Below are 23,532 nucleotides of genomic sequence, written 5' to 3'. Positions count from 1 at the left end.
TGTGTACATGTAGGCAGCTTCTGCCTCTCCTTCAAGACTGCATTTCTTGCTCATTGAAGTGTTGTCACTCTTTGGCCCCTGAAGATGACTTAAGTGCCCTCTCTGCTCCTTTGTCATCCATCCCCCATGTATCTTTTTATCCTAGCACTTTTCATCACACATTGAACACACTGATTTTTTTTGTCTGTCTCTCCTGTCCTGTGTGATTCTCAAAGAAAGGGAGTATTTTGTAGCCTCTTGTACCTAAACATAATATGTCAGCCCACATCTATGGGTGAATGAATGGATTAACAAACAGGCCCTCTCTTAGCCAAGATGATTTATATGTGAAAGAAAAGAAAAAGAATGAATAGTTTTAGTTTCTAGTTATCTTTCTGCCATTGGGTTGTCATACTGCTCCCTGTCTCATTTTCAAACCCTTGCACTTTTCCCCCAGTCCCCGTCTGTATGGTGCGGTCCTCCTCAATCCTGTAGAAACCCTCCATTCCAAGCACAGCACTCATCTCTCACAGCATGGGATGCCTTTCTCTCTCCATTCCATCTCTTCTCATATTCCTCATCCAGCAGGACTCTAATTAAATTTTTCTCTGTCCACGAAGTATTCATGCTTCAACCAACACGTGTCCCACTGCCTAGAAACTTCCCACATATCCTTTCCTATACTGTCAATTAATTATCGACTTTCATACATTGTTATTGAATTGTCACATGCGTGAAGTCTTGTCTCATCAGCTATATGATGTTCCTAAAGGTCAGGAATTGTGTCATCTTTTCTTTTCTTCTGTATGCATTAGTGCTGAATGAGTCGGTAAATGCAGAATATACTCAAGCTGTGGCTTAGACCCATTCAGCCTAGTTTAGCATATTCAGTGGATTCCTGCGGAGGGTGATGGGGTGATAGGTTGTACATCGATTAGAGAATAACAACCCAAATAATCACATGAAAATGAAAAACAAAAGCCTAACATGTAGTCATAGTGGTAGTATTTTAAGAGAAAAACTACATAACTTTATTCTTGTGTGTGAGCCATGTTAAATGTCTGCTCTTTAAGAGCACGATTTTTAGGCATGAAGAAGAGCATTATAGAACATAGAAGATCATATTATGATTATTTGACTTTTACCAGCATACTTTTAGAGCATTGTTAAGAAGTTAGAGCCATTTGAGAGCAAAGCTGATTATGTGGAGAAATCAGGGGAGAAAGCCCTTTACATTTTAGGACATAATAAGGTAAAATATCTGAAACTTTAGCTGTAAAGAATTACCTTCAGTGAAAGTAACAACTCCCTTTTTGTAAGAATTTATTGTACTTTCACGGGCTAGAAAGTGTGTTTATGGACTTTTCTCCCCTGTCTTGAAGAATACATTCCTCCCTCCTTCATTCCCATCCAAATGGAGTTGCCCTTCCCTATGAGACTATTTCACCCATTCCGACCCTAACTGCCCCATTTCTGTGTGAGCTTGATTTGTTAGTTTTCTCTTGAATTGTATGTTTTCAGTTGATTCATTCATCCATTCATTAAACACGAATTGAGTTCTTACAAGTGACAGACACTACTCTCTAGATGTTCTTACCGTACATGGGTATCACTTTCCACTTCTATCCCTGACAAATACTGGTTTTCCCTTCTACCTCTGGCCTTTGTGAGTGTAGGCTGTTCCTTATTTCCTTGCTGCCTTTCTGTCTTAACAGTCCGTCTTTCATTTTCACCTCTTTTGTGTCTTTTCTCTTGAACGTCATCCTGTTTAAACATCATTCTTGTGTGTGATATAATTAATTTTCAACCATTATTTAGTTCTTCCTTCCCTCAACTTGGCTTAGATTTCTAGGCATCCCGCCGTTTCTTTTTATCCTTTTTTCTTCTGTTGGCATGAAGATATGATATGAGTTATATGGCAATGCATTCTACCTTTCAGGAGAGGGTGGGCCTAAACACCACACAATGACATAAAGGGAAAATGGGACTATCTGTGGAATTTAGGACACCTTGTGGTCCTTGAAAGTCCCTTTGTGAGTGTCTGCGTGTGTGTGCATGTACAGATGCTGCCGCGCATAAGAGAATTTACAACAGAAACTTACAAGTCAGATACATTAATGCAAATTATTTATTTGCAGGGAAGAAAAAACCAAGATAGTCTTTAAGTGACATATAGATAACAATACCAGTCACAGCTTAAATGTGTAATATGCCTTGCTGTTTATAAAGCATTTTCACTATTCATATCTTACTGTCACTTTAATTCTATGAGGAATTTATAGGTATAAGAATGGAGATTGAGATAATAAGAGACTTGCAGAAAATCACAAATTTTCCTTGGTACAAGAGACAGAGCAGGTTCAAGGCTTCAATCCAGGATTTTTTATTGAAAACCCTATGCTCTTTGCACTGGAGCTTTTTCGATAACAATGTTTTGTTGTTTTTAAGTCCAAGAAATATATCGGGGAATATGAATTTATATCTCACCAGCACATTTCTATCTGCCTACCACATACGTGTTTCAGTTATTCATTGCTGTGTAATAGTCACCCCGAAAGAAGTAGCTGAAAATGACAAAGATTTATTCTTTGTCCTGATTCTGTGTGTTGACTGAGCAGTTCTTCTGTAGCCAGCTGGCAGGTTGACTGAGACTGAATGTCCCTCCCATGTTTGGAAACTCAGCTGGGATGGCTGGAAAGACCCCTCTCCCTACATGATGTCAGAAGCAGGAGAGAGGGCCGGGCGCGGTGGCTCAAGCCTGTAATCCCAGCACTTTGGGAGGCCGAGACGGGCGGATCACGAGGTCAGGAGATCGAGACCATCCCGGCTAACACGGTGAAACCCCGTCTCTACTAAAAAATACAAAAAACTAGCCGGGCGCGGTGGCGGGCGCCTGTAGTCCCAGCCACTCGGGAGGCTGAGGCAGGAGAATGGTGTGAACCCGGGAGGCGGAGCTTGCAGTGAGCTGAGATCCGGCCATTGCACTCCAGCCTGGGCGGCAGAGCAAGACTCCGTCTCAAAAAAAAAAGAAGCAGCAGCAGGAGAGGAAGTTGCAAAGCCTTTGGAGACCAAGAGTTGGAAATTACACAACACTTCTGCCATGTTCTGTTGGTCAAAGGAAGTACCAGGACAAGCCCTTATTCAAAGGGTAGGAAAGTAGGTTCCACTTCTTGATGAGATAAGCCACAAAGAATTTGTGGCCATTTGTAATCCACCCTAATCTACATTTAACCAAGATAGATGCCCTTTAGATTTCATTTTCTGATTGCAGGAACTTGGTGGTGTGTTGCAGATACGTGAACCTTTTCCAAAAATTCATGCCCTTCTGGCCTTGGAGCTCTGGGTCTTCAGGTGAAATTCGGGCAGCATTATAGTTAATCCCCTGTCCCCTCAGCAGCTCTTTTTCTGCTTCTTTCTTCGCTTGCCATTTGGCAGTCCACCCAGGAGCAGACACGTGGTTTAAGAGCCTCTGAGCCACCACCTTAGCTTTAAGTACCATTTAGCCAACCATTATTTTTAACCTTCTGCTTCTTGAAGAGTACTGTGACCACCTAGGTTAAACTGGGTTTTCTCCCATCATACAAAAGGGAATGCTGCTTTGGGATACCAGAAAATCTCTCTTGATAAAACCAGGTCCATTTTTGAAACACAACAAAACTTGCAAAGATGTTGAATAGAGAGAGGTTCTCCTCTATAATGGTTGAGCTTATCTGAGAAGAATGGATTCACCAGAGGCAGATGCATTTGGAGGATGGATCCAGCCTGGGCTATACATCTGAGAGTCCATGTTCTCCTGGTGTCCACCAGCCCAGACCTCAGCCCAACTGGGCTATTTCTCAAGAAGATGGAGAGTTCTAAGACCACAGTGTTTTCTCTGCACTTCCCACTCCTTGCTTTTTCCAATGTTTGGACCTAATTTTACAGACTCTTCACTTTGCCTCCATAATTTTTCACCAGTGTTTCAGATAGAGGCTTACAGGGTAGACATTAACTAGTTAAAAACTCTAGACAGTAATACCTCCACCTTTCTCACTTTCACTATAAGTCACGAGTTTTTTAAATACCCTACACCTTTTGATAAGTAACTTTATATCTTTTTATTAAGATGAATGAACTTACCATATTATTGACAGTCACCTATTTTCAATTTATTTTTATGAAATTTGTCCCAAACTTTTTGTTCTAAAAGTTCTGTTATCAATTTGTTTTATAAATATGCCCTTCTTAAAAGTTATTGAGAAAAGTCCAATCCAGCTATTTTAAGGTAGAAATAAATTAAGTCATTGTTTATAATGTTCAGAAACTTAAAATAGAGTTTCTTCTGGGTTGTGTGCATTTCAGAAAGCCAGATTCCCAAGCTCCCTCCTGGCTCCTGCCTCTCTCTGACCAAAGGGCCTGATTCTCTTCCAGAACCTATATCTGGAGCATGTGTATCTCTTGCGTTCTGAGACACTAGACCAAAAATCCCATTTTATTTTTAAATCAATCTTCAGAAGTATTTTTGACTGTTTTTTTTTTCCTTAGCTTCAAGGTAATTAAAAATGTTAGATTATCTGTTAGCTAATATGTTGACTAATATGTGACTTCTGTTTTCACCAAAAAATGTAGTAGAATATGTTGGACACGTGAAATTCTAAGTACAGTTTCACTGGAAATACTGACAAGCCAGAATCACTGAGCTCAACACAGGAGGCAGGCTGTATCGCTCTTCTGTTTCATAGAGGGAGCATCGTGGAGCTGGAAGGGTCCTACCCGATGAGCATCAGCAGAGCTGGTCTGTGTGGCACATACCACCGAGCCGCACTGTCCCCTGTGGCCCTGGGCTCAGTCACCACCAGGCCCTCTCCAGCCCTGCCTCAGGAGCCCTAACATTCTGTGTCATGCACTTTGTTATTGTCTGTAAGCAGACGCATACCTGTGAGTAAACCATTCCGTAGCTAAAGAATAGTCCCCTGCACATCACCTGGTGCTGCTGTGCAGAAAGCACACGAACCATGTGTTCAAAGCTAGAATCCAGGCCCACTTCTGCATGAGTTTGGGTGAGTCTTTCACATTACCTGGGTCTGTTTTCCATTCGGAGAAAGGAGGGGAGGAGCGATTTGATTGTCTCAAAAGTAACTTCTACCTCTAAATTCTTTCGCTTTCTAAAAACCTTTAGAGGGGAAGGAACCCAAGCCACTAGCGACAGGAGACTCTTGGGAAACAAAGGGAAAGAAAATTTTTAGGAAATTTCACAGCTCAGAAAATAATGGGAGAGATATATGTCTTGCCTAGGGATAAGAAAGGGAGAAAGTCCAAAGGAAGTTATAAAAGAATTATGGTTTTTTTTAACTTTCTTAAAATAAAAAATAAAAGTTAGAAACAGCAAAATGAAATAAACTACTAGAGTAATGATTTAAGCCAGGGTAATCAGAACTGCTTGGGTTGTGAAAGCTGAGTAATAATTCAGTAAAACAGATTGCCTATTTGGTCAGTGGTTAGTTGACTATTGCTAGTTACCCTTTTTTTTCTTTACATCTATAAATAGATAGTCCCTACATAGCAGAAGCAGAGAATATCTGGCCAAAGGCTGACTCCACAAGAGAAGGATTTACTGTTAAACTGCTTTCTAATAGAATGTCGATATCTCTGCCTGTCAACCTGCCTTGGTAAATGTGCTGGGTAGGGCCATGTGTGTATGGTTCCTGGTGCCCCCACAGGCTCACCTGTGTGAAACTGTATCAGCCCATGCATGGCTACTTGCTGGCCCTTGGACCCATATTTGCACTTGTTTCTCCCCTTCTGTTGCCACATCACTTTCCCTGAGGTCTGACTCTGTGTGTGTCTTCTCTGTCTTCAGCTTCTCCATATTCATATATTGCTCTTTTCTGTATTTTACACTTAATTGTGCATACACACACAGAATTATATTCTTGCACAAGTTTTAGATTCTCTTTTCCTAACTTTATGATTGAACCATTTCTTTCTATGTCTCTTAAAATGAAAAAAGATCTACTCAAAGTGACTTTTTTCCCTGTTTGAACCTCAGTTTTATTTCTCTTCCATAAAACATTAACCGTAGAAGGCAGTTTCCCACTCATATCCTGTCCTATCATCACAGTTCCAGACTCTGTAACTCCAGGAAAGGAAATAAGATAAAAGGAAGGATGATAGTCCCATTGTGTCTGAAAAATATGTCAAATATACAGCCCATGACCAGAGTGAAGGTCATCAATGTCCTTTGCTTTCACTATAACATCTAAATATTTGCACTGAGCTGCTTCGATTTGAAATTGTGCTCTCAAGGAAATTCATTTTGTTGGTGCTGTCTTGCATTATGATAATAGAATCTTAGCAGATTGCTAGCACACTGCTTCTTGTGAATAGAGAGAGATATTTAGAAAAAGTTTTCTGGGGTTCCAGAATTCACAGCCTGAAATTGACTCATACCGGATGAGGCCAGCCGAATGGAATCTTTGGCAGGTTATCCCTTCCCTTCAGAAGCACTTGAGTTAAATCAAAATTAATCTAACCACACAGCTACAGTGAGTGAAAACAAGGTACAGATTTTTAAATGCTCCAATCGGTTAAAGCAATTTAATAATTAAATACTCATTGAGGACCTCGTGGAAGGCAGAACACTGGGCTTGGTGTGGGATATAGTGGTGAATGAAATGTGGCACGTGCTTAAAGGATCTTAACGTCTTGCAGATATGACCAATGCCAGTTTCAAAAAGGCTCCCAAGTTTTGGAAGGTAATAAGAAGGAAACATACAACATGCACACACAGTCATCTGCCTTCAAGGAAAGAATCAGTTAATAGACAGTCTTTCTACCAAACAATGAAAACCAAATTTAAGAAAAACCATACAATAATATGCCAGCTTTAAAACCAAACTGAGAAATCAAGCACCTCAAAAAGCACATACACATGGAACAACAGATGACAGTTTTTTCTTATCCCTCCCTTCCCTCCTAAAAACTCAGTAGGACAGGAGGGATTTTCTTATTCCTCTGCTCTGGAACAACTGTCTCCTTCTAAGAAATGGAACGAGCAGCAGCATCAAGAGTCCTTTAGTGCTCTGTGTGCTCAAGTGCTTATCCTTCCGTGGTAGAGCCTTCCAGAGTTTGTCAACTCTTATATCCAGAGCTCCAGCCTATAACTCTGCGGTTTGAAGTCTTTAGGAGGGTGTTGGAAGGTGGAAGCATCACACAAGGGTCAGGGGCTGTCAACACAGGGCATGTCAACCCAACCCGACAAACGTGTCAAAGCCAGAAACTTCCTGAGGGTGACCTGGAACTGTCAGGGTCACGTTCAGAGCTCAGAAAGCACTTCTTTTTTTCTTCTTGGAGACACTGTTAGGTTTTTAGGCCACCAAATAATATTTAGTGTACATTCATGTGCTTTTACCATTGTGCTAGGCAATTAAGTTGCTTGTATTATGCCTACTCAAGCTAACCAGTTTTAACTATCCCTGCATATGCATTTTCAAAAGGACTTTATCAAATTAAGAATCTTGTAATTGATTATCATATCCATCTGTTCTAAGATAGTGTCTCAGAGAAGATGGCACTTAACAGTTTGGGTTTTTTGTTTTTTTCTTTTAAGATTGGTCTGTTAGTAGACAAATTTCCATAATTCAGTTCATTTTTGTTGTTGTTGTTCCCTTTAATTTGAATAATTTCTCCAGCTGCTTTTTGGGAGTAAATAAGTTATATAATAAGGAAAATATGCATTAGCATAGCACAGATTTAAAACATTCGTGACTCTTGACATGCTATTGTGGTAGCATTCTCTCTGTTTTTAAACACATGCAGAAAAAAATTTGGAAGTGTATTTGAAGCTCATCTTTCTCAACTAAGAAAAGAACATCTATTCTGTTGCCCTCTGTCACAGTAATTTTTGGCCCAAAAGAGCGAGTCAACTCATGACTAAAAAAGTCAGAGTCTATATTAAACTCTGATGTTTTTAAAACAAAATAATTGTAGGAATTCCGTGTTATTATTGGACCTATCCCCAGATTGAAGAAAATATGCTTTCCTAGAAGTAAAGCCCTTGCCCATTGGGGATGAACTATCTCCCTAGTAGAGTGTTTGATTTGTCAGTAATTCACTTCAGATGCATGAGTGCTGTGTTTCCTCTACTAGGGCCTTATGCTTTTTGTATCTCACCATGAATTTGACCTAGTGTCTAGCCTTATTTTATATTTGTCTTAGTCCCGAAAACAAGCAAGGCTCTCAGTGGCTTCCAGTTTAATCTGAGTGGTCATGGATATCACCAGACACTGTATATGTGGCCCTCTGAGTCGGACTGAGAGAAAGTAACTTAACTGAATTCCATAAGCCTCTCAGTAAAGTTGAAAGCAGAATCCACAGCATGATAATATTGTAACTCAGAGGTCTCTCCCTACCCTCATTTGCTATGTCATCATCATGGCACATGCAAACAGAACAGCTCTGCAAAAATGCTTTGTGAAGTTACTTACATAGCTGATAAGCAAGTCTAAAATGTTAAAGCCCTACCTCTGATGAAAATACCAAAAGCAACCCAAATCACGGAATATATTTTACTCTTCATTTACACCCTTACACTGGATATGGATTATTGGCTTCCTCATCATTGTAGTTGCCACAGTTTGCAGAGAATTCAGAGTTATATTGGGTAGACATTTAATTGCTAATTAGAACCCAGGAGGTAGAGACAGGTGGTTTCTCTTGGCCTTGGTCAGTCTGTTGTGAATGTATTATATAGACAAGTGCTTTGTAAATTATTCTTTCCTGACTTTGCTTTTGATTGAAAAGAAAGGAAGTTAACATGTCATGGCTCTTATGATAATATGATCAGGGACTTTGATTTCCATAGCTAGATCATGAAGAGTTTTAACGATAATTCCTAAGACTTTAGATTGTGGATTCTTTGAGGGCAAGGACCCACCCTATATATTTCATTCTCATCAGTACCCAGCACGGGTAAATAATGAATGCTTTTAACTAAATTATATAGACATTTAGTCTGCAGCAGAAGTCCTAGCATCAAAACCCCATACTGTTCTTTGATTGTTCAGGGAGCAAATATTTTGAGCGTTTGAGTGCAGGCATTGGGCTGCTCAGCAGGAATAAAATATAGTCTCTGATATCTAAGAGCATGTATTCTAAAGGAAGGCAAGTATGTATAAGTCATTGTAGTTTAAAGCGTTGTATGCTTTGGAAGTAGAAGTGTGCAAAAAACACAAAGTTTGCAGAGCAAAGACATGCTAATTCCTATTTGGAGAATGGTCAGATTTGACTTTTGAACTGAGTCTTTAAGAATGAGTCAGAGTTCACCAGATGGAGAAAGAGAGAAGGGTGTTCTAGGCAGTTGTTGTTGATTTTTTGACTTGTGTGTCTTGCAGCTTAAAACATTAACACTAATCCCACCTACCTTTATGATTCAAGAAAAAGGGAATTCATGACAATATTGGGTTTTCTCGAGATAACCACTCCGTTGCAAGACTCCATTGCAAGACTACATTACTTGTTTAAGATGTACTTTCCTGTTGCTTACAAGTAAAGATGCTTCTTAGTATGGTATGCAAGGCCCCTTATTACTCAGCCCTGACCTCCCTCTCTGGCCATGACTCCTGCCAGTACCCCCATAATAACCCCAGTCCTCTTCTCAGTACATAATATACTTCTGGTGGGCTCACCTATTAGTTTAAACTAAACACACCGTACTCTTTCTTGCTTTTATAAATTTAGTGTGTTCTTTCCTTTACCTGGAATGCCTTCCCTCTGTGCCCACTCCCCCACATTTGATGGTCATTTCACCAACTGCCACTCACACCCCTCACCACCACAACCACCACACACACACACAGCACCAGCTGTTTATCTTTTGCCTCTAGTCAGAGAAGGCATCGTGGAAGAAGTGATCATCGGGAATGAACCGGGGTTTGTGAGGCGTGATGGGGGACTTCAGTGTAGAAGATGCAGAGTAGCTCTGACTTTTCTCTAGCTGCTCTCAACAGCTTCAGTATCAGCACAGAGGAAGTCAAAGAGTTGAATCACAGTTTACAATTGGTAGTTCTTGGGGCTGAATTTTACCCCAAGACATGTTTTCTTTAATGTGCCCCTTTTTTTCTATTTTTAAATTAGTCACTGATATTTAAAAACTGGCATACTTCACATAAAAATCTGACTTCTCTTGAGTACATGGAAGGTATGCCCTCATTGAGTTTACCCTTAAGCATGGAATGAGTAGTGATTCCCTGTTAGAGGTCACAGACCTTCTTGAGGTGTCTACAGCCTCCCTCTACTCTTCTAGGATTTCTGCCTGACTCCTGTAGACATTCAGGTTTGAGGTCTCTGGGATTAAATACATTGGGTTTGGAGGAGACAGATACAGAAGGAGGATAAAGAGGCAGGAAAGGTAAAGGCGTGAGGAAGATGGTGGTTCAAGTGAAACACCGTGGGTTTTGGGCTCCATTGTTAAAGAGGTGCAGTCAGGAGGAGGTTCAGGCTGCAGAAAAAAGGAAATGATCTGGGGAGTAGACGCCTCAGTGACTTTGAAGTGTCAGTGTGGTAGAGCAAGGGCCAGGGAGAACTGGAAGGATGCACCATTGTGATCAGCAGATAGGATGCCTGACTTCAGAGAGTTCAGAGAACTGTGGCCGCAGGACTGAGTCACCGAAGTAGAGGGGGCAGCAAGGGTCACTGGATTCCAAAAGATCAAGTGAGGCCAGAGTGTTGAAAATACTTTGTCCACATAGACTCTCAAGCCTCTCAAATTATAATCATATAAAACAGCTAACAGGTGTTGTGTGCTTCTGTGTTCCAGGCACTATCCTGGATGCTTTTCATCAGTTCATTTAATCCACATAGCAGTCATATGACATGTGGGTGCTTTAGTCATCCCCACTGTATGTAGGCTACAATTGAGGCTTAGAGAGATTGCTCAACTTACCCAAGGTCACATAGTTCCTAAGTGGCCAGAACTTGAACCTAAGACTGGTTTGTTGTCAAAGTGCATTCCCCAAACCTCTGCCCCCTAAAGCGCTGGATAGGAGACAGAGTCACAGGAAGGGAAGCATGAGAGAGGAAAGCAACCACGTGGAAGTAGCCAGTGGTCAAGTTAGAGAACTTTGACCTCCCTTCCATCCCAGGTGAACAAGTGAGTAGGAGGTGGGGATTCTCAGTCTCACTGGAGAAGGCTATAAGGAAATAGAATCTTTAGGGGAGAGCCAGGTAAATGTTAGAAACAAATTTGAGTGGTGTATTGTGTGGTATGTTCAGAGGAAGAGGGGGTTTGTTTGCAGAGGAAAGTTTGGAGGAAGCAGGGGAGTCAGTTGGAAGGGAGGTTGGCACAGAAGAAAGAGTCCCAGAGCAGGGCTCTCTGGGGATGTGTGTTCCTTGGAGGATGAGAGACAATACAGTCTTTCACTTTGCACTGATGACAAGGATGAGAGGCTGGGAATTGACTGCCCAAAGGAATCCAAGTGGACACATGCTTAAAGTCATCTGTTTCAGCGCCAGCTCAGGCCCCAGATGTCTCTGGCGGCCTGAAGGAGTGTTAGCAGCCAGGCAGTGGAGGCTTTGGTCAGATTTTCAAATAGAAGGTTAGTCCAGACATCGTTGGTGTTTATTCTTTGTGTGCTCTGGGGAGGAGATTGAATAGTCAACATCCCATTGTGTTCTCATTTGTGGTTATATATACAAAGCTTCCCTAAACTAAATTCCCTAAACTTAAGGCCAGAACCCTGTGTATCCCCAGCCCCAGTCCAGCTTAGTGCCTGCTGCATGTACACACTCAGTAAATAGCTACAAAATCATTACATGTTCATAACAAGCTGATTCATTGTTTCAAAGCATCTATTTTCTGAGGCAGTTGGCAATTCTGCTCTGAAGTGGGAATAACTTATGTTCCTATACTGAAACTTACTCTCCACGTCCCAGCCCAGTTCTCCTTTCCACAGTGTGATGTGCCAGTTTCCCTTCCTACTTTTCCTAACTAGTCCTTCATGCAGCTCTCGCTCCCATCCCGTCTTACTCTCTAAAGCCATCCTGCCAGCCACGAAAGCAGATGCCATTGTCTTCCCCTAGACCTACGGAAGTGAAGGCAGGGAGTCTTCCATTCCTGGGACTTGGCCAGCTCTCGATACGTGATATCGGATTGTTGAGCTGGACTGAGTGGCCCAGGATTTCTGCCAGATCCCAGCTCTAACATTTCAGCGAGGGCACGGGCCCTGCGATTATTTTCAGCTGTGTTTCTGCTGTGTCGTCCCCGCCCCGCCACCCGATTAGTTTGAGTCTCTTCAAAACTAACCCCGATTTTTTTTTTTTAGCCAGTCACATCAAGGTAGTAATTTGTGAAAGATGCCATTGTTTTCTCCCCACTACACCTACTTTCTGTGGGGCAGAGTCCTAGAAGATAATTGGTAAATTCTTGCAGGAACCACGTAGACTTACAACTTCTATTTTCCTGCAGCTTATACCACTTTTCTTTCAACTTAGCACCTTAAGATAAGCTTCCTGAGCCACATGGCAGCCTTGAGGAGGAAGCTAGGAAGAGAAGAGCTTAATGACTGCTTTATTATTATTACCAATAGTAGGAACGCAAAGGAATATTTTATTTTATTTTTTATTTATTTATTTTATAATTTTTTATTTCCATAGGTTTTTGGGAAACAGGTGGTATTTGGTTACATGAGTGAGTTATTTAGCGGTGATTTGTGAGATCTGGGGGCACCCATCACCCGAACAGTGTACACTGAACCCAAACCTAATTGTCTTTACCTTCCCTACATGGGAGCATGACCTTTGATTCCTCCCCCCAAAAAGAAAAACAAAGCATAAAACAACCACCACCACCACAACAAAAGGCAGAGTGATTTTCTGGTGGTTTCCAAAGGGAAAGTGGTGAAGAAGGTGCAGTTTCTGGTTGACAGGTGACAGCTCACTGTACACAGGGGAGGGATTGCTGTGGGGTGAGAGTATGATCCCCAGAGCAGGGCTGCGCTTGCTGTGGCTACAGCACATTTGTCAGTGCTGGGGGAGTGGAAATGCCAGGAAATCACGCAGGAATAGACTTGAGACGGGGAGAAAGAGGGAAGGAGGGTTAGTTAGTTATTCATACACAGAGAGTAGTAAATCTCTTACGGTGAAGCATGAGGAAAACTGTGAGCCTAAGGAACTTTCTTAGAGAGGAGTGCTGTTTTCCATAAGAGTTGGACCCTCAGTTAGGAAACCTGTTTCTTTTTGGATATTTTGTTTGCAGCCTTTAAAAAACACACACACACACACACACACATTCTTGGAAAGAGATAAAAAATTTAATCAGAAGAAAGATGGTACATCGAATTTAATTAAAGTTGAAACTGCTTTTTATAGAATAGTACTGTGTTTTATGTGTCATTATAATTTCCATTCCCAACAAGCTATATCATTAATACACTGTGTAGAATCCTAGTAACACAAGTGCTTTGCCCTTTTCATTCCTCATTTATCCTTGTTTCCTGACTAAAGGGAGACCTCCCACCCACCTGTAAATAGTAGTTTTTAATTTATAGTCAGTGATGCCTCCACTTTTGAAGGCCTCAAGCACTCAGTTCCGGTGTGTAGTACATCCAGTATTGGAAGAAATCTTTTCCAGAATACCTCACTGACTTGTTTTCCTCTAGGATATGGGCGGAGGAAGATCAGGGTCTGCTGGGGAGGGTGAGGAGTGTGATGACTTGCTGCTTCCGAGCTGCCTCCTCTGCAGAAGGAGCTTACTGTGGGGAGTGTTAGGATAACATCAGCACCTACACCAGGAGGATACCTCTGAGGGGACAGGACGGGGCGGAGGTTGAGGGGCACTCCTGTTCTTTGCTGAAAGGGCTGTGGGAGGGACAAACAGGACTCCTACCCCTATGGCCTCCTCCAGGATCTCCTATAGGTTATCCTCCTTTAAGGTTTCTGTGGTCACTGTAGTAAAACAAACTGTTGACCCTTCCACTTAGTTATGTAAGGTCTGAAACATGCCTAGTGGTAGGGAGACAACAGCATCTGTCATGTTGTTTCTTTTCCAGCCTTGCTTAGAGTTCTTTAGTAGGGAAAAAAAGAAAAGCTACATAATTATTATGGCCCCACGAAAATCAAAACATCACCAGTGCAAAAACCCTATCTTGAGCTGGGCCTGAAGGTTGAGGTGCTTGGAGAGGAGGAGGATCAGGTGAGTAAGGGATGCGAGGTGACTGATGTTCCCGAAGGACAGGGAGTGAGAAGAGGATGAACTGAGGTCAGATTGCAGCAGTGACAGGAATGGGAATGGCAATGATAGAATCAAAGGATTTTATATTTAGAAAAAAGTTTATTATGATCCAGCTATCTCACTTTATGGATGAGAAAACAGTCCCCAAGAGTTTAAGTAGCTTGCTAGCAGTCGCACATTTTTCTTCTTTGGGTGACAGTACTGGATAAATTGGTAATACTTCTGTTCTTTTCTTCCCTCGTAGGTAGTATCTCTCACTTTTAAGCAATGGTATGCAGGCAGGAAGGAGTCTTTGTAAGTGATCAAAAACAAGTACTAGCAATCATTCTTCTCATTATAATGCTAAAACTAGTTGTACTTGGTTTTGGTTTTTTTTTTCCACTGGAAAGTACAAATTAAACTGTGACCACCCAGGCTGTGCACATCTAGGCACAAAGTTCTTGGAAAGTGGATTGCAGATTCCCATCAGCAGAATCTCCTGGAGAGCAGATTATCATATGGGCAGATTCTGGAGCCGCTCCCCAAACTTGCAGAAAAACAGTGTTTGAGTGGGTACCCTGGAATCTGCATTTTAAACACATTCCATAGTCCTTCCTTCCACATACTAATTTTGAAAAGCACCATACCTACAAGCTTGCAGTCTAAAATGTATAAAAATAAAAAACATGAAACAATACATGCTCTAATCCCTGACTTGTATCCATGAAAAAGTTTATTTCAGGTTATCGGTTGGGTACCTTTATCATTTTTTTACTATTGTTTATAAAACAAGTAAGACATGCCCCCTGCACTAGAGGAATTCACAGGAGAAACAGTCTGATTTTGATTTAGTATGATGGGTCGGTGCACTTCAAGAGTTAGGTACTCTTATGTACTGTTGAAAGTCAGAGGAGGGAAATTTAATCCTGTTTGTTTTTTGACCAGAGAAGGTCTTATAGAGTGGGTGGTCTTAAGGTTGTGGGCAATTCACCAGGGGCAAGGGAGAGGCAGAGATTTGAGGCTGGGTGGACGTGAGCTGTGGCTGGAGTGATAAGGGGTGGGGACAGGTGGTTCAGTGGCGTGAGATCATCGTTGTTGCTGGAGTGTAGGGTGTGTGCAGGAACCAGTAGAGTGTGGAAACTAATAACAGGTAGAGGCAGATTTAGGAGCACCTTGCAAGCTATGCCCAGGAGCTTGGACTCTGACCTTCTGGCCTGCCTGGGATTGTCTGTGAAGTCCAGGAAGCACAGGACATGAAGGGAAAGCATAAGTGTGTACTCACCACCCTTCAGCCAGCAGAACCTCCTAAGGGGGTGAGTGCCCTCTAGGGGTTTCCATGATTTCTGAGTTCCATTGTACTCAGGCACTCAGGTGCCCACTGAGCTTGAATCCATTTCCTACTTGAGAAAAAAAAAAAAAAAACAGCTTAACCAAGTCCCACCTGGCTGCAGCTGTGATTACATTATGCAAAAATTTATTAATGTGGTACCTCGATTGATCATTATATTAACTCTGAGGATTACATTGAGAGTTTATTTTTCTGGTTACTTGCAGATACAGGTTGCATCTTCTTTGAAGTTAAAAAGCCCTTAGCCCACATACTGTATGATTCCATTTATATGAACTGCCCAGAATTGGCAAGTCTATAGAGACAGAACATAAATTAGTGATTGCTAAGGGCCGGGGACTGGGGGAAAGGGAGTGACTGCCAGTGAGTACAGGATTTCTTTTTGAGGTGATGAAAATGTTCTGAAATTAGGTACTGGTGATGGTTGTACAACCCTCTGAATATAAAACCACTGAATTGTGTACTTTAAAAGGGTGAATGTTATGGTAAGTGAATTATATCTCAATAAAGCTATTTTGTTTCATTTTTTAAAACCCTTAGCACTTCTGCTCAAGGTGTCATGCAAATAGGTCTGCCTGAGGTGGCCTTTATGAGTTCACAGTATAGAAGTCTCAGTGCTCTCCTCTCTTTCTTTTGTGTTTTTGTTCTGTTGTGTTAATGTTATTCCTGTCTTGTTAATCTCCAGTTCACTTCCACGTAAGAAGCATTTATATGACTAAGCATGGTAGGTACTAAAAGAGCTTATGTTAAAATGAGTCCTCACGTTACCACAAAATAGAGAAAGAGGGTGCTGTAAGAAAAGTGTGGTGTTTGAGGGTTCAGAGATGAAGCTATTATCTGAGGTTGGCCTAGAAAGACAACTGAGCATAAGGGCTGGATGAGGAATGTGCAGGGGCCATTAGGGCAGGCAGTGCAGAGACAGCAAAGTGGGGACTGACTTGGAGAAAAGAGCATAACTGTAGCACTGGAAAATGAAGGGAAATACTGGGAAACAGAATTGGAAAAGGGGAATATGGACTTCAGAGTGTTGAATACTAGGCTGAGAAAGTGACACATAAAATGAGGAGTAATGGAAGATAAATTTTGACTGCAGAAGTTCGGGAACTGAGCCTTAGGATGGATGTGGCATGATCTGGGAGAGATGGAGACTTGGGCAGTGGGAGATTGGACTAGAACTGGAAACTGGGGAGAGGGCTTCAGAAATGAGGGTAAGTGTTGAAATCAGCTCACTGCAGCGTTTGTCATGGTAGTCTGTTTCCTCTGCCCCTTTTGTGTTCTCCTTTCCTTCGCTTGCTCCTTCTCCAGAGATGGGGATAAAGGGTAGGGGAAAGATTAGGGAGGACAAAAAGTATTAAAATGAAGAGAAAGAACGTGGTGAGGACGGTACAGGTTGCATGCGTCAGTTCTTCTGTAGTTTAGCATTTCCTCTTCATGACTCAGTAGAGGAAAATCTAGTCTCTTCTAGTGGAAAACACAGAGAACAGGAAACCCTATTTAAAATCAGGTCACTTGACTAAGCTGTGTAACTCCTGTTCCCATCGGTGAAAGGGAAGAATACCTCCTGCAGTGTGTGTTAACCAGAGCATCTAGAATAATCTTACTGAAGAATTTTTTTAAACTACATGGGATTCATATCATTTATAGATGTAACAGACTTCCTGGGCAAATATGGGTCATGATGGGGTCCCCTTTTGTTACCTGAGTGAATGTAAACATACCTGTTAAAAGATAACTGATGTGAGTTGTATTATGTTGAACATAAGGAAATGCTGTTTGACCATTTCGACCTGCAAAACTGGCAGTTTCAGTAAGGTTTTAACCGAATAGATAGCTACCCAATAGATATCTGACCTCAGCCCAGATTTTTACCTTTTGTTGTTCTTTCATAAGCTCTTTCTTGATTAAGATACTAATTTCAGGTTCAGGGGAGGCTGTGAAAAGTCAAAAGATGGCAACAGGTAGATCAGAAGGCTTTGCAGGGAAGGAGACAAGGAGACAGGAGCTGGTGTCACACCAGCTAGCAAAACCAGGATCTTTATTATGCAATCAGTTTAGATGTAAAGATTCAGCATAAAACATTTTCCGTTCCTAGGTGGGTTAATAGGTAGTTGGGTGCAGCTTCCGCTCTTCTACAGCCTGCTGGAGACAACTTGTAAGGGACTCTAGAAAAATAATAGGAATATTTAAATGTTAGGAAGTCGCAATGCATATAATGTTTACTCTTTGGGTGACAGGTACACTAAAAACTCACACTTCACCTCTATGCAATATATGGCTGTAAGAAACTTGCACTTATACTTAGAAATATACTAAATATATTTCTAAAATTGTAAATTTTTTAAACAAATGTTGGGAAAATAGGTCAAACATAAACAGAAAAAAAAGACTTAATGGCAGACTTAGTCATGGGTGTTCAGTGTGGTGTGACTCCTAACAGCCTAGCAGAGAACCCAGCACGTAAGTGCGCACGCACGGTCAGTAAAGGTTGTTCAAGTGTTGAAGGACAACATCTGAACGGGTATTTTTTGGTTGACGGTACACTCTCTGTTTAGATCAGAATGATTCCCTGGAGCACATCTGTAGGCAAGAATGTGGAATCATAGAAGATATGTAAGAGAAAGTTAACCAGCTATTCTTGAAGGTTGCTTTCATTGTAATCACATCTATGCATTGGGATCAGTGTGTGGCCTGTCAGTACTCTAGTTCCATTCATCTATAAACTCCAGAGAGTTTTAAGTTGTGCAGAGTGCCAAGTACAATAAATGTAAACAGTATAATGTTACTGTTATATCACAGCAGTACGATTATGTGCTTACCATTGCAATGGCTAGGCATATAAGCATGAAAAGGTATGGGATGACCTTATCAGGCACTAAAAGCCCAGCTCACATTTACTCAGCACTAGAAAGTGATTGTCCTGCAGGAATATAGACTCTGAGTTGAGAGCTCCAAGCTCTGCTCACACAAAACAGGCAAACCTTTACTTGAAACCATTGGTAGAAATACCATTGCAGCAAAACCTGAATGACCTAACACCCTCTTCTCCCAGGAATCCAATAGAACTGTCACCCCACATGGAAGAATCCTCAGAGAGCCTGCTTTGGGGTGATAGTGGGGTGTTTAAAGCCACCTTCCCAGTGGCTTTAATAGTCTTTGATGCAAATCTTAACCTGAAGTCATTTCTTTTCTAGTTCCATGGTTAATTATAAATGTAATTAAGTCTCTGGGCCTGATTATTGAGGTACTTGTGGGCTATAAGCATATATTAATTTATTAAAGATCCAAAGAACAATAGGTGAACAAACCAATTACTTAAATAAGAAGGGGGTACAAAAGCACAGTTAATGAATGTGTTGATAGTTTTCCCTGCTGGGAATGTTACCTCCCCTGATCTTGACCTCTACCGTACATAAATACCCACATACTTCCTGCCAGGATGTCTTTTTTTAGGATGCCTTCCTTTTACTCCTGTCAACCTGGGAACTCCCGCCGTCATCCTCTCCACACTCTGACCCATACGTCTCTCCCCAGGGGAGTCCCAGGGCAGAAATGTAGCGGCTCTTTCCTCATCTTACATTCACATGCTGACACCCAGCTGCCCGGAGTTTCTTATGTCCTGCCTCTCTTTCATTGTTGCGGATGCAACATTTTGTCTCCTCTTATTTCACCTGCCCACGCTTCTGTGTTTAGCAATTTTTGCAGCAGCATTGAAGTTAGGGGTGAGAGCCAGCACAGCCAGCTTGCAGCTCATGGAACACCCCATTCATGCATGCAGAGATCAATGCTCAGGTGGTAGCTTAAGATCCAAAAATTAAGACTTTCAGCTCCCAAGATAGCTGTCATAAAGTTCACTTACTACAACTTAGGCCCTCTCTTTATAAAGAGCTCCTCAGTCTTCAGTCCATTTCTTTTATTGTGTACAATCATAAATTAAATATGGCTCAAGATGAGAGTGGACTTGAGACATCACACTGACAAGAAAACACTGAAAAGCTAATAACTTAATCATTGAACCAGGAGTCAGAAAATCTATGACAAACACCTAAACATCAATTGCAGCGAAGGAGCACCATGGGGCCATTTAGCATGGGAACACTCACTCTGTATTAGCCTGTGCAAGCATTGATTCACAGAAGAGCATAACAGATACATATGAAGATGTCCCTGAGTCAGCCAGAAAATGTTTGTTACGCTCCATACCAGTCTGGTTAACTAAGAAATGAGGTAATGCGTTTTAGAAATACTTCTGTCAAAATGGTTAAAGTTAAAAATTGGGGTGTATATAAAGGAGACAAGCCTTAGTTATTTGAAAGCAAATTATGTCAGAACCCCTCCTGCCTTCCCATTTCCCAGTGACACCAGATAAAGGAGGCAGTGTCATATAGACCAGGTACTGGTCATATAGACCACAGCCACTGCCACTTTGTTTGTGGTCTCCCAACTTCTGTGTTGTTGTTTATTCATGGGGTTTTCCTTCCCTTTTCTTTGGTTTCAGATGCGAGTGTCTCTCTGGCTTATGTGGTTTCCCCGTGTGTGAGGTGGGATCCACTCCCCGCGTAGTCTCTCGTGGCGATGGGACACCTGGAAAGTGCTGTGATGTCTTTGAATGTGTTAATGGTACGTGGGGTTTCTCTTGTTCTCAGAGAGTGTACATTTGTGCAGGAGGAGGAGGAGGGAGGGTTCAACGTAGCTGCTTCTGCCTTTTACAAAGCAGGGTTATTAACCTTCAGGGACTTGCTGAAGGGCACTCAAAAAGGTTTGCTTAAAATCCACAGTGCAGTAAAGAAAGTTAGGTTAGGAGCTATCATTCCACCCATCAGAAAGAGGATTCTGGAGATGCAATAGCAGATTGCATGTAGCTCTCATACTCAGCTGTGTTACAGAATTTCTAAAACTTAGGAATTTCAGGAAAAGGATCCTGGAGCCTGTGATAGTTTTCCTGCTGTCACTCAGTAACTGGTCCCATGGCTGTCGGGAGGTGACCTGGGTAAAACTACATTGGGTCTGGCACACTTGGGAACAGGAAAAACATTGCTCATCTTGTTTAGCATTTTCCTACTTAGAACATCTTTGCACCTGATCTTAGCCAAAAGGCTGAGAGGCAGTGGAGGGGACATCTTTAATCAGTGGGTGGTCACTGGTAGTGGCCTGCTTTAGACTTGACCCATGTGGCCCTGAAAAAGGATTCTTGGGTCATGAGATTCCTTCTGACAGAATCTGCCTCTCCCTTTGACTTTATATGGGAGGATTTGGTGTTTGGTGGCTTGATGTTTATTGAGTTTAGGTGATAGAAGGAAGGGGAACCTACAACATGCTTCTCTACCAGAATATTCATTAACAAAAAATAATGAAACTCAAGTTACATGTCAGTAACCATTCGGAGCATTATTTAGTCAATACTTGTACACACAGGAAGATGGAGATGGATTTGGACAAATACAACAAAATTACACATAGAAATATTCATATCAAATACTTCCTGTAGGAATTCAGATATCATAAGGTTTCCTGCCCTCCTTCCAAGGCAAGAAAGGTTATATTGCAGTTGAGTCCTATTTGGTTGCATCCTGTGATTTTTAGGTCCATGGCCACATGTTGTTTTTTATTGTTTATTTTTGCTTTGAATAAACACTTGCAGTATGGCTTTATGGTTAAGAAAGAACACAGACTAGAACTAAATAACCACAGTTTGAAAATTGGGTCCTGCACTAACTAGCTGGGTTAACTTTAAGGAAGCTTCTTGGTTTCCCTGGGCCTCAGTTTCCACAGCTGTAAAATGGACTGAGTAACAGTTAAATTAAATAATACAGGTGATCTACCTGGAATTTTGCCTCAGATGCAAATAATCTTTAGTATTCTTTTTTTTTTTTTTTTTTTTTTGAGACGGAATCTTACTCTGTCACCCAGGCCAGAGTGCAGTGGCACGATCTCAGCTCACTGCAAGCTCTGCCTCCCAGCTTCACGCCATTCTCCTGACTCAGCCTCCTGAGTAGCTGGGACTACAGGCGCCCACCACCACGCCCAGCTTATTTTTTTGTATTTTTAGTAGAGACGGGGTTTCACTGTGTTAACCTGGATGGTCTCGATCTCCTGACCTTGTGATCCACCTGCCTCGGCCTCCCGGAGTGCTGGGATTACAGGCGTGAGCCACTGTGCCCAGCCAGTAATCTTTAGTATTCTATGTGCACACTTTCTATTCACATCCAGAGGCACAGTCCTGGACATTGGGGGTGGGGGATAGAGATGGTAAGGTAGAGCTTCCTAACTTACAGGCCTTATAAATACAAGCATACAGGAAGGGGGAACAGAAAAAGTTCTGTACACTTAAATCACCTCTCGGTGCTTCTCCCCACTCCAGTCATTATTTAACCAGTAATAACATCCATTAAACACAAGGAAATAGCCAAACAGACCTTTTTTCTGGAGGTGCTACCGTTTAATTTATGATAGGTGAGATTCTGTGAATACTTGTACCACTGGAGAGAGAAATAGTCACTGCTTGCCTGGGTTCCCAGCGTCTCAGATGCGCTTCATCCAGTGCTCATCACTTGGAAAATACTTACGCTCATGCCTGTCTCTCGCTCCAGAATGTGAACTGCTGGAGGACAGGAGTCTGTCACATTCATCCTTGTGTCTGTGGATGTTACCCTATTATCTGCCTCACAGAAGACACCCAGATTTTGTTGCATGAGCCAGTCAGTGATCTCATTCGTATCATCTTAGTTCCCTCTAGAGGTGTCTGTTAAATGTCAGTCCATAAATGGGTTACTTTGTAGGAATCCTCCTATTGCCCTACACTTTAATCTTAAGTCATTTGTCCCCTGAAACTATCTCTAGTAGAAAGATTTGCTGGTGTTTCCTGTGGGTGAGGAACCGGAGTGCCCTTCTTCTCTCTCTGCTTCTTGGTTCTGGATACCCATGGGTCATGCCTTTCTTATCAGAACATTGACTTTATGTCTTGCTGCAGTCTGATGTGTCTCAAACTACTAATAGCCGCACCTCCACTTTAGCAGCCTTGGGATCAATCTGCAGGGCCTGTCCTAATTTATTGCCACTTACTATAGAGCTCTGACTTCTGGAATAGGAGTTGCTATCTGTCATGAGAAGATGTTGAGTGGACAAAACACAGTCACTACATCTCTGGTGGATGCTTCTTTCTTGCCACCATAAACTTGTTGAGTGATTTTTGCTTTCTTCGTAATCCTGCACAACTGACTCTATTATATCAGTCATTCACCTGTAGAGGAGACTAGGAACTAATACTGTGAAGATTCATAATCCTACAAAATATTGTTAAGAACATTGTGTCTCAAAGTCTGTATTTTACTTCTTTTGACATATACCTTCATACTCATACAGACACATACATATTGATATATGAATGTGTTTCTGTATGTAAATATAAACATACTTATCACCTAATGTCCTGGAAAAATCTGTTGTTGTAAGGTCACCATTACAAGATAGATATTACATATCAAAGATTCATTATCATCACTTAGAAAAGCAGAGGTCTATTTTATATGTATAAAAACACTTGCTTATCCACAGAAGATTTGAGGAAACTTTACAGTGAGAACAGATTCCATAACATAGTGGTAAAATATTTATGAGAAAGGAGAATCACAGCCATAGAATTGTAGGTAAAAGTTGAAAGTGAAAAATCAAACAGAAAGCACCCACAGGTATGTAGTCCATAAGTGCCTGTGCAGTTGTGGGAGTTAAACGTTAAATTAGGGCCCCAGTTTTCTGGCCATCAAAGTGAAAAAGGAGATAGGGTCAAATACGCAGTTCTTATTTTCAGAGAGAAAAATGCCTGCTGGATGGGACAACCGTCTCTCTGAGATTCTTCATATGGAAAGGAATGGATTTCATCCCATTGAATGATGAAGTTGATCATGTGCTTGATTGCATTAACACCACAAATGCAGAAATGGGTTTCCTGGGGTTGTTCTCAATAAAAAGCAAAGGCAAAATATTAAAATGCAGCTCAGTTCTGAAAGGTCAGATTGACACAGCT

The 23,532-nt window shown here is 41.6% G+C and overlaps 1 protein-coding gene across 1 annotated transcript in view; it reads left to right on the top strand.

Moving 5' to 3' along the window:
• Positions 1–20,129, top strand: part of LOC105530468 (cysteine-rich motor neuron 1 protein-like) — a gene marked incomplete at its 3' end in the record, with an annotated part of 88,544 nt that extends 68,415 nt beyond the window's left edge. The window contains exon 6 of the mRNA XM_011968035.1: positions 20,008–20,129. Coding sequence (XP_011823425.1) covers positions 20,008–20,129 — 122 coding nt within the window. The remainder of the gene's footprint in view (positions 1–20,007) is intronic.
• Positions 20,130–23,532: the final 3,403 nt, after the last annotated feature.

Source organism: Mandrillus leucophaeus, unplaced genomic scaffold (assembly GCF_000951045.1).
Source record: "Mandrillus leucophaeus isolate KB7577 unplaced genomic scaffold, Mleu.le_1.0 Scaffold823, whole genome shotgun sequence".
Taxonomy (NCBI): domain Eukaryota; kingdom Metazoa; phylum Chordata; class Mammalia; order Primates; family Cercopithecidae; genus Mandrillus; species Mandrillus leucophaeus.
The sequence above is the reverse complement of the archived record's forward strand: the minus strand, read 5'-3'. Positions and strand labels throughout refer to the sequence as shown.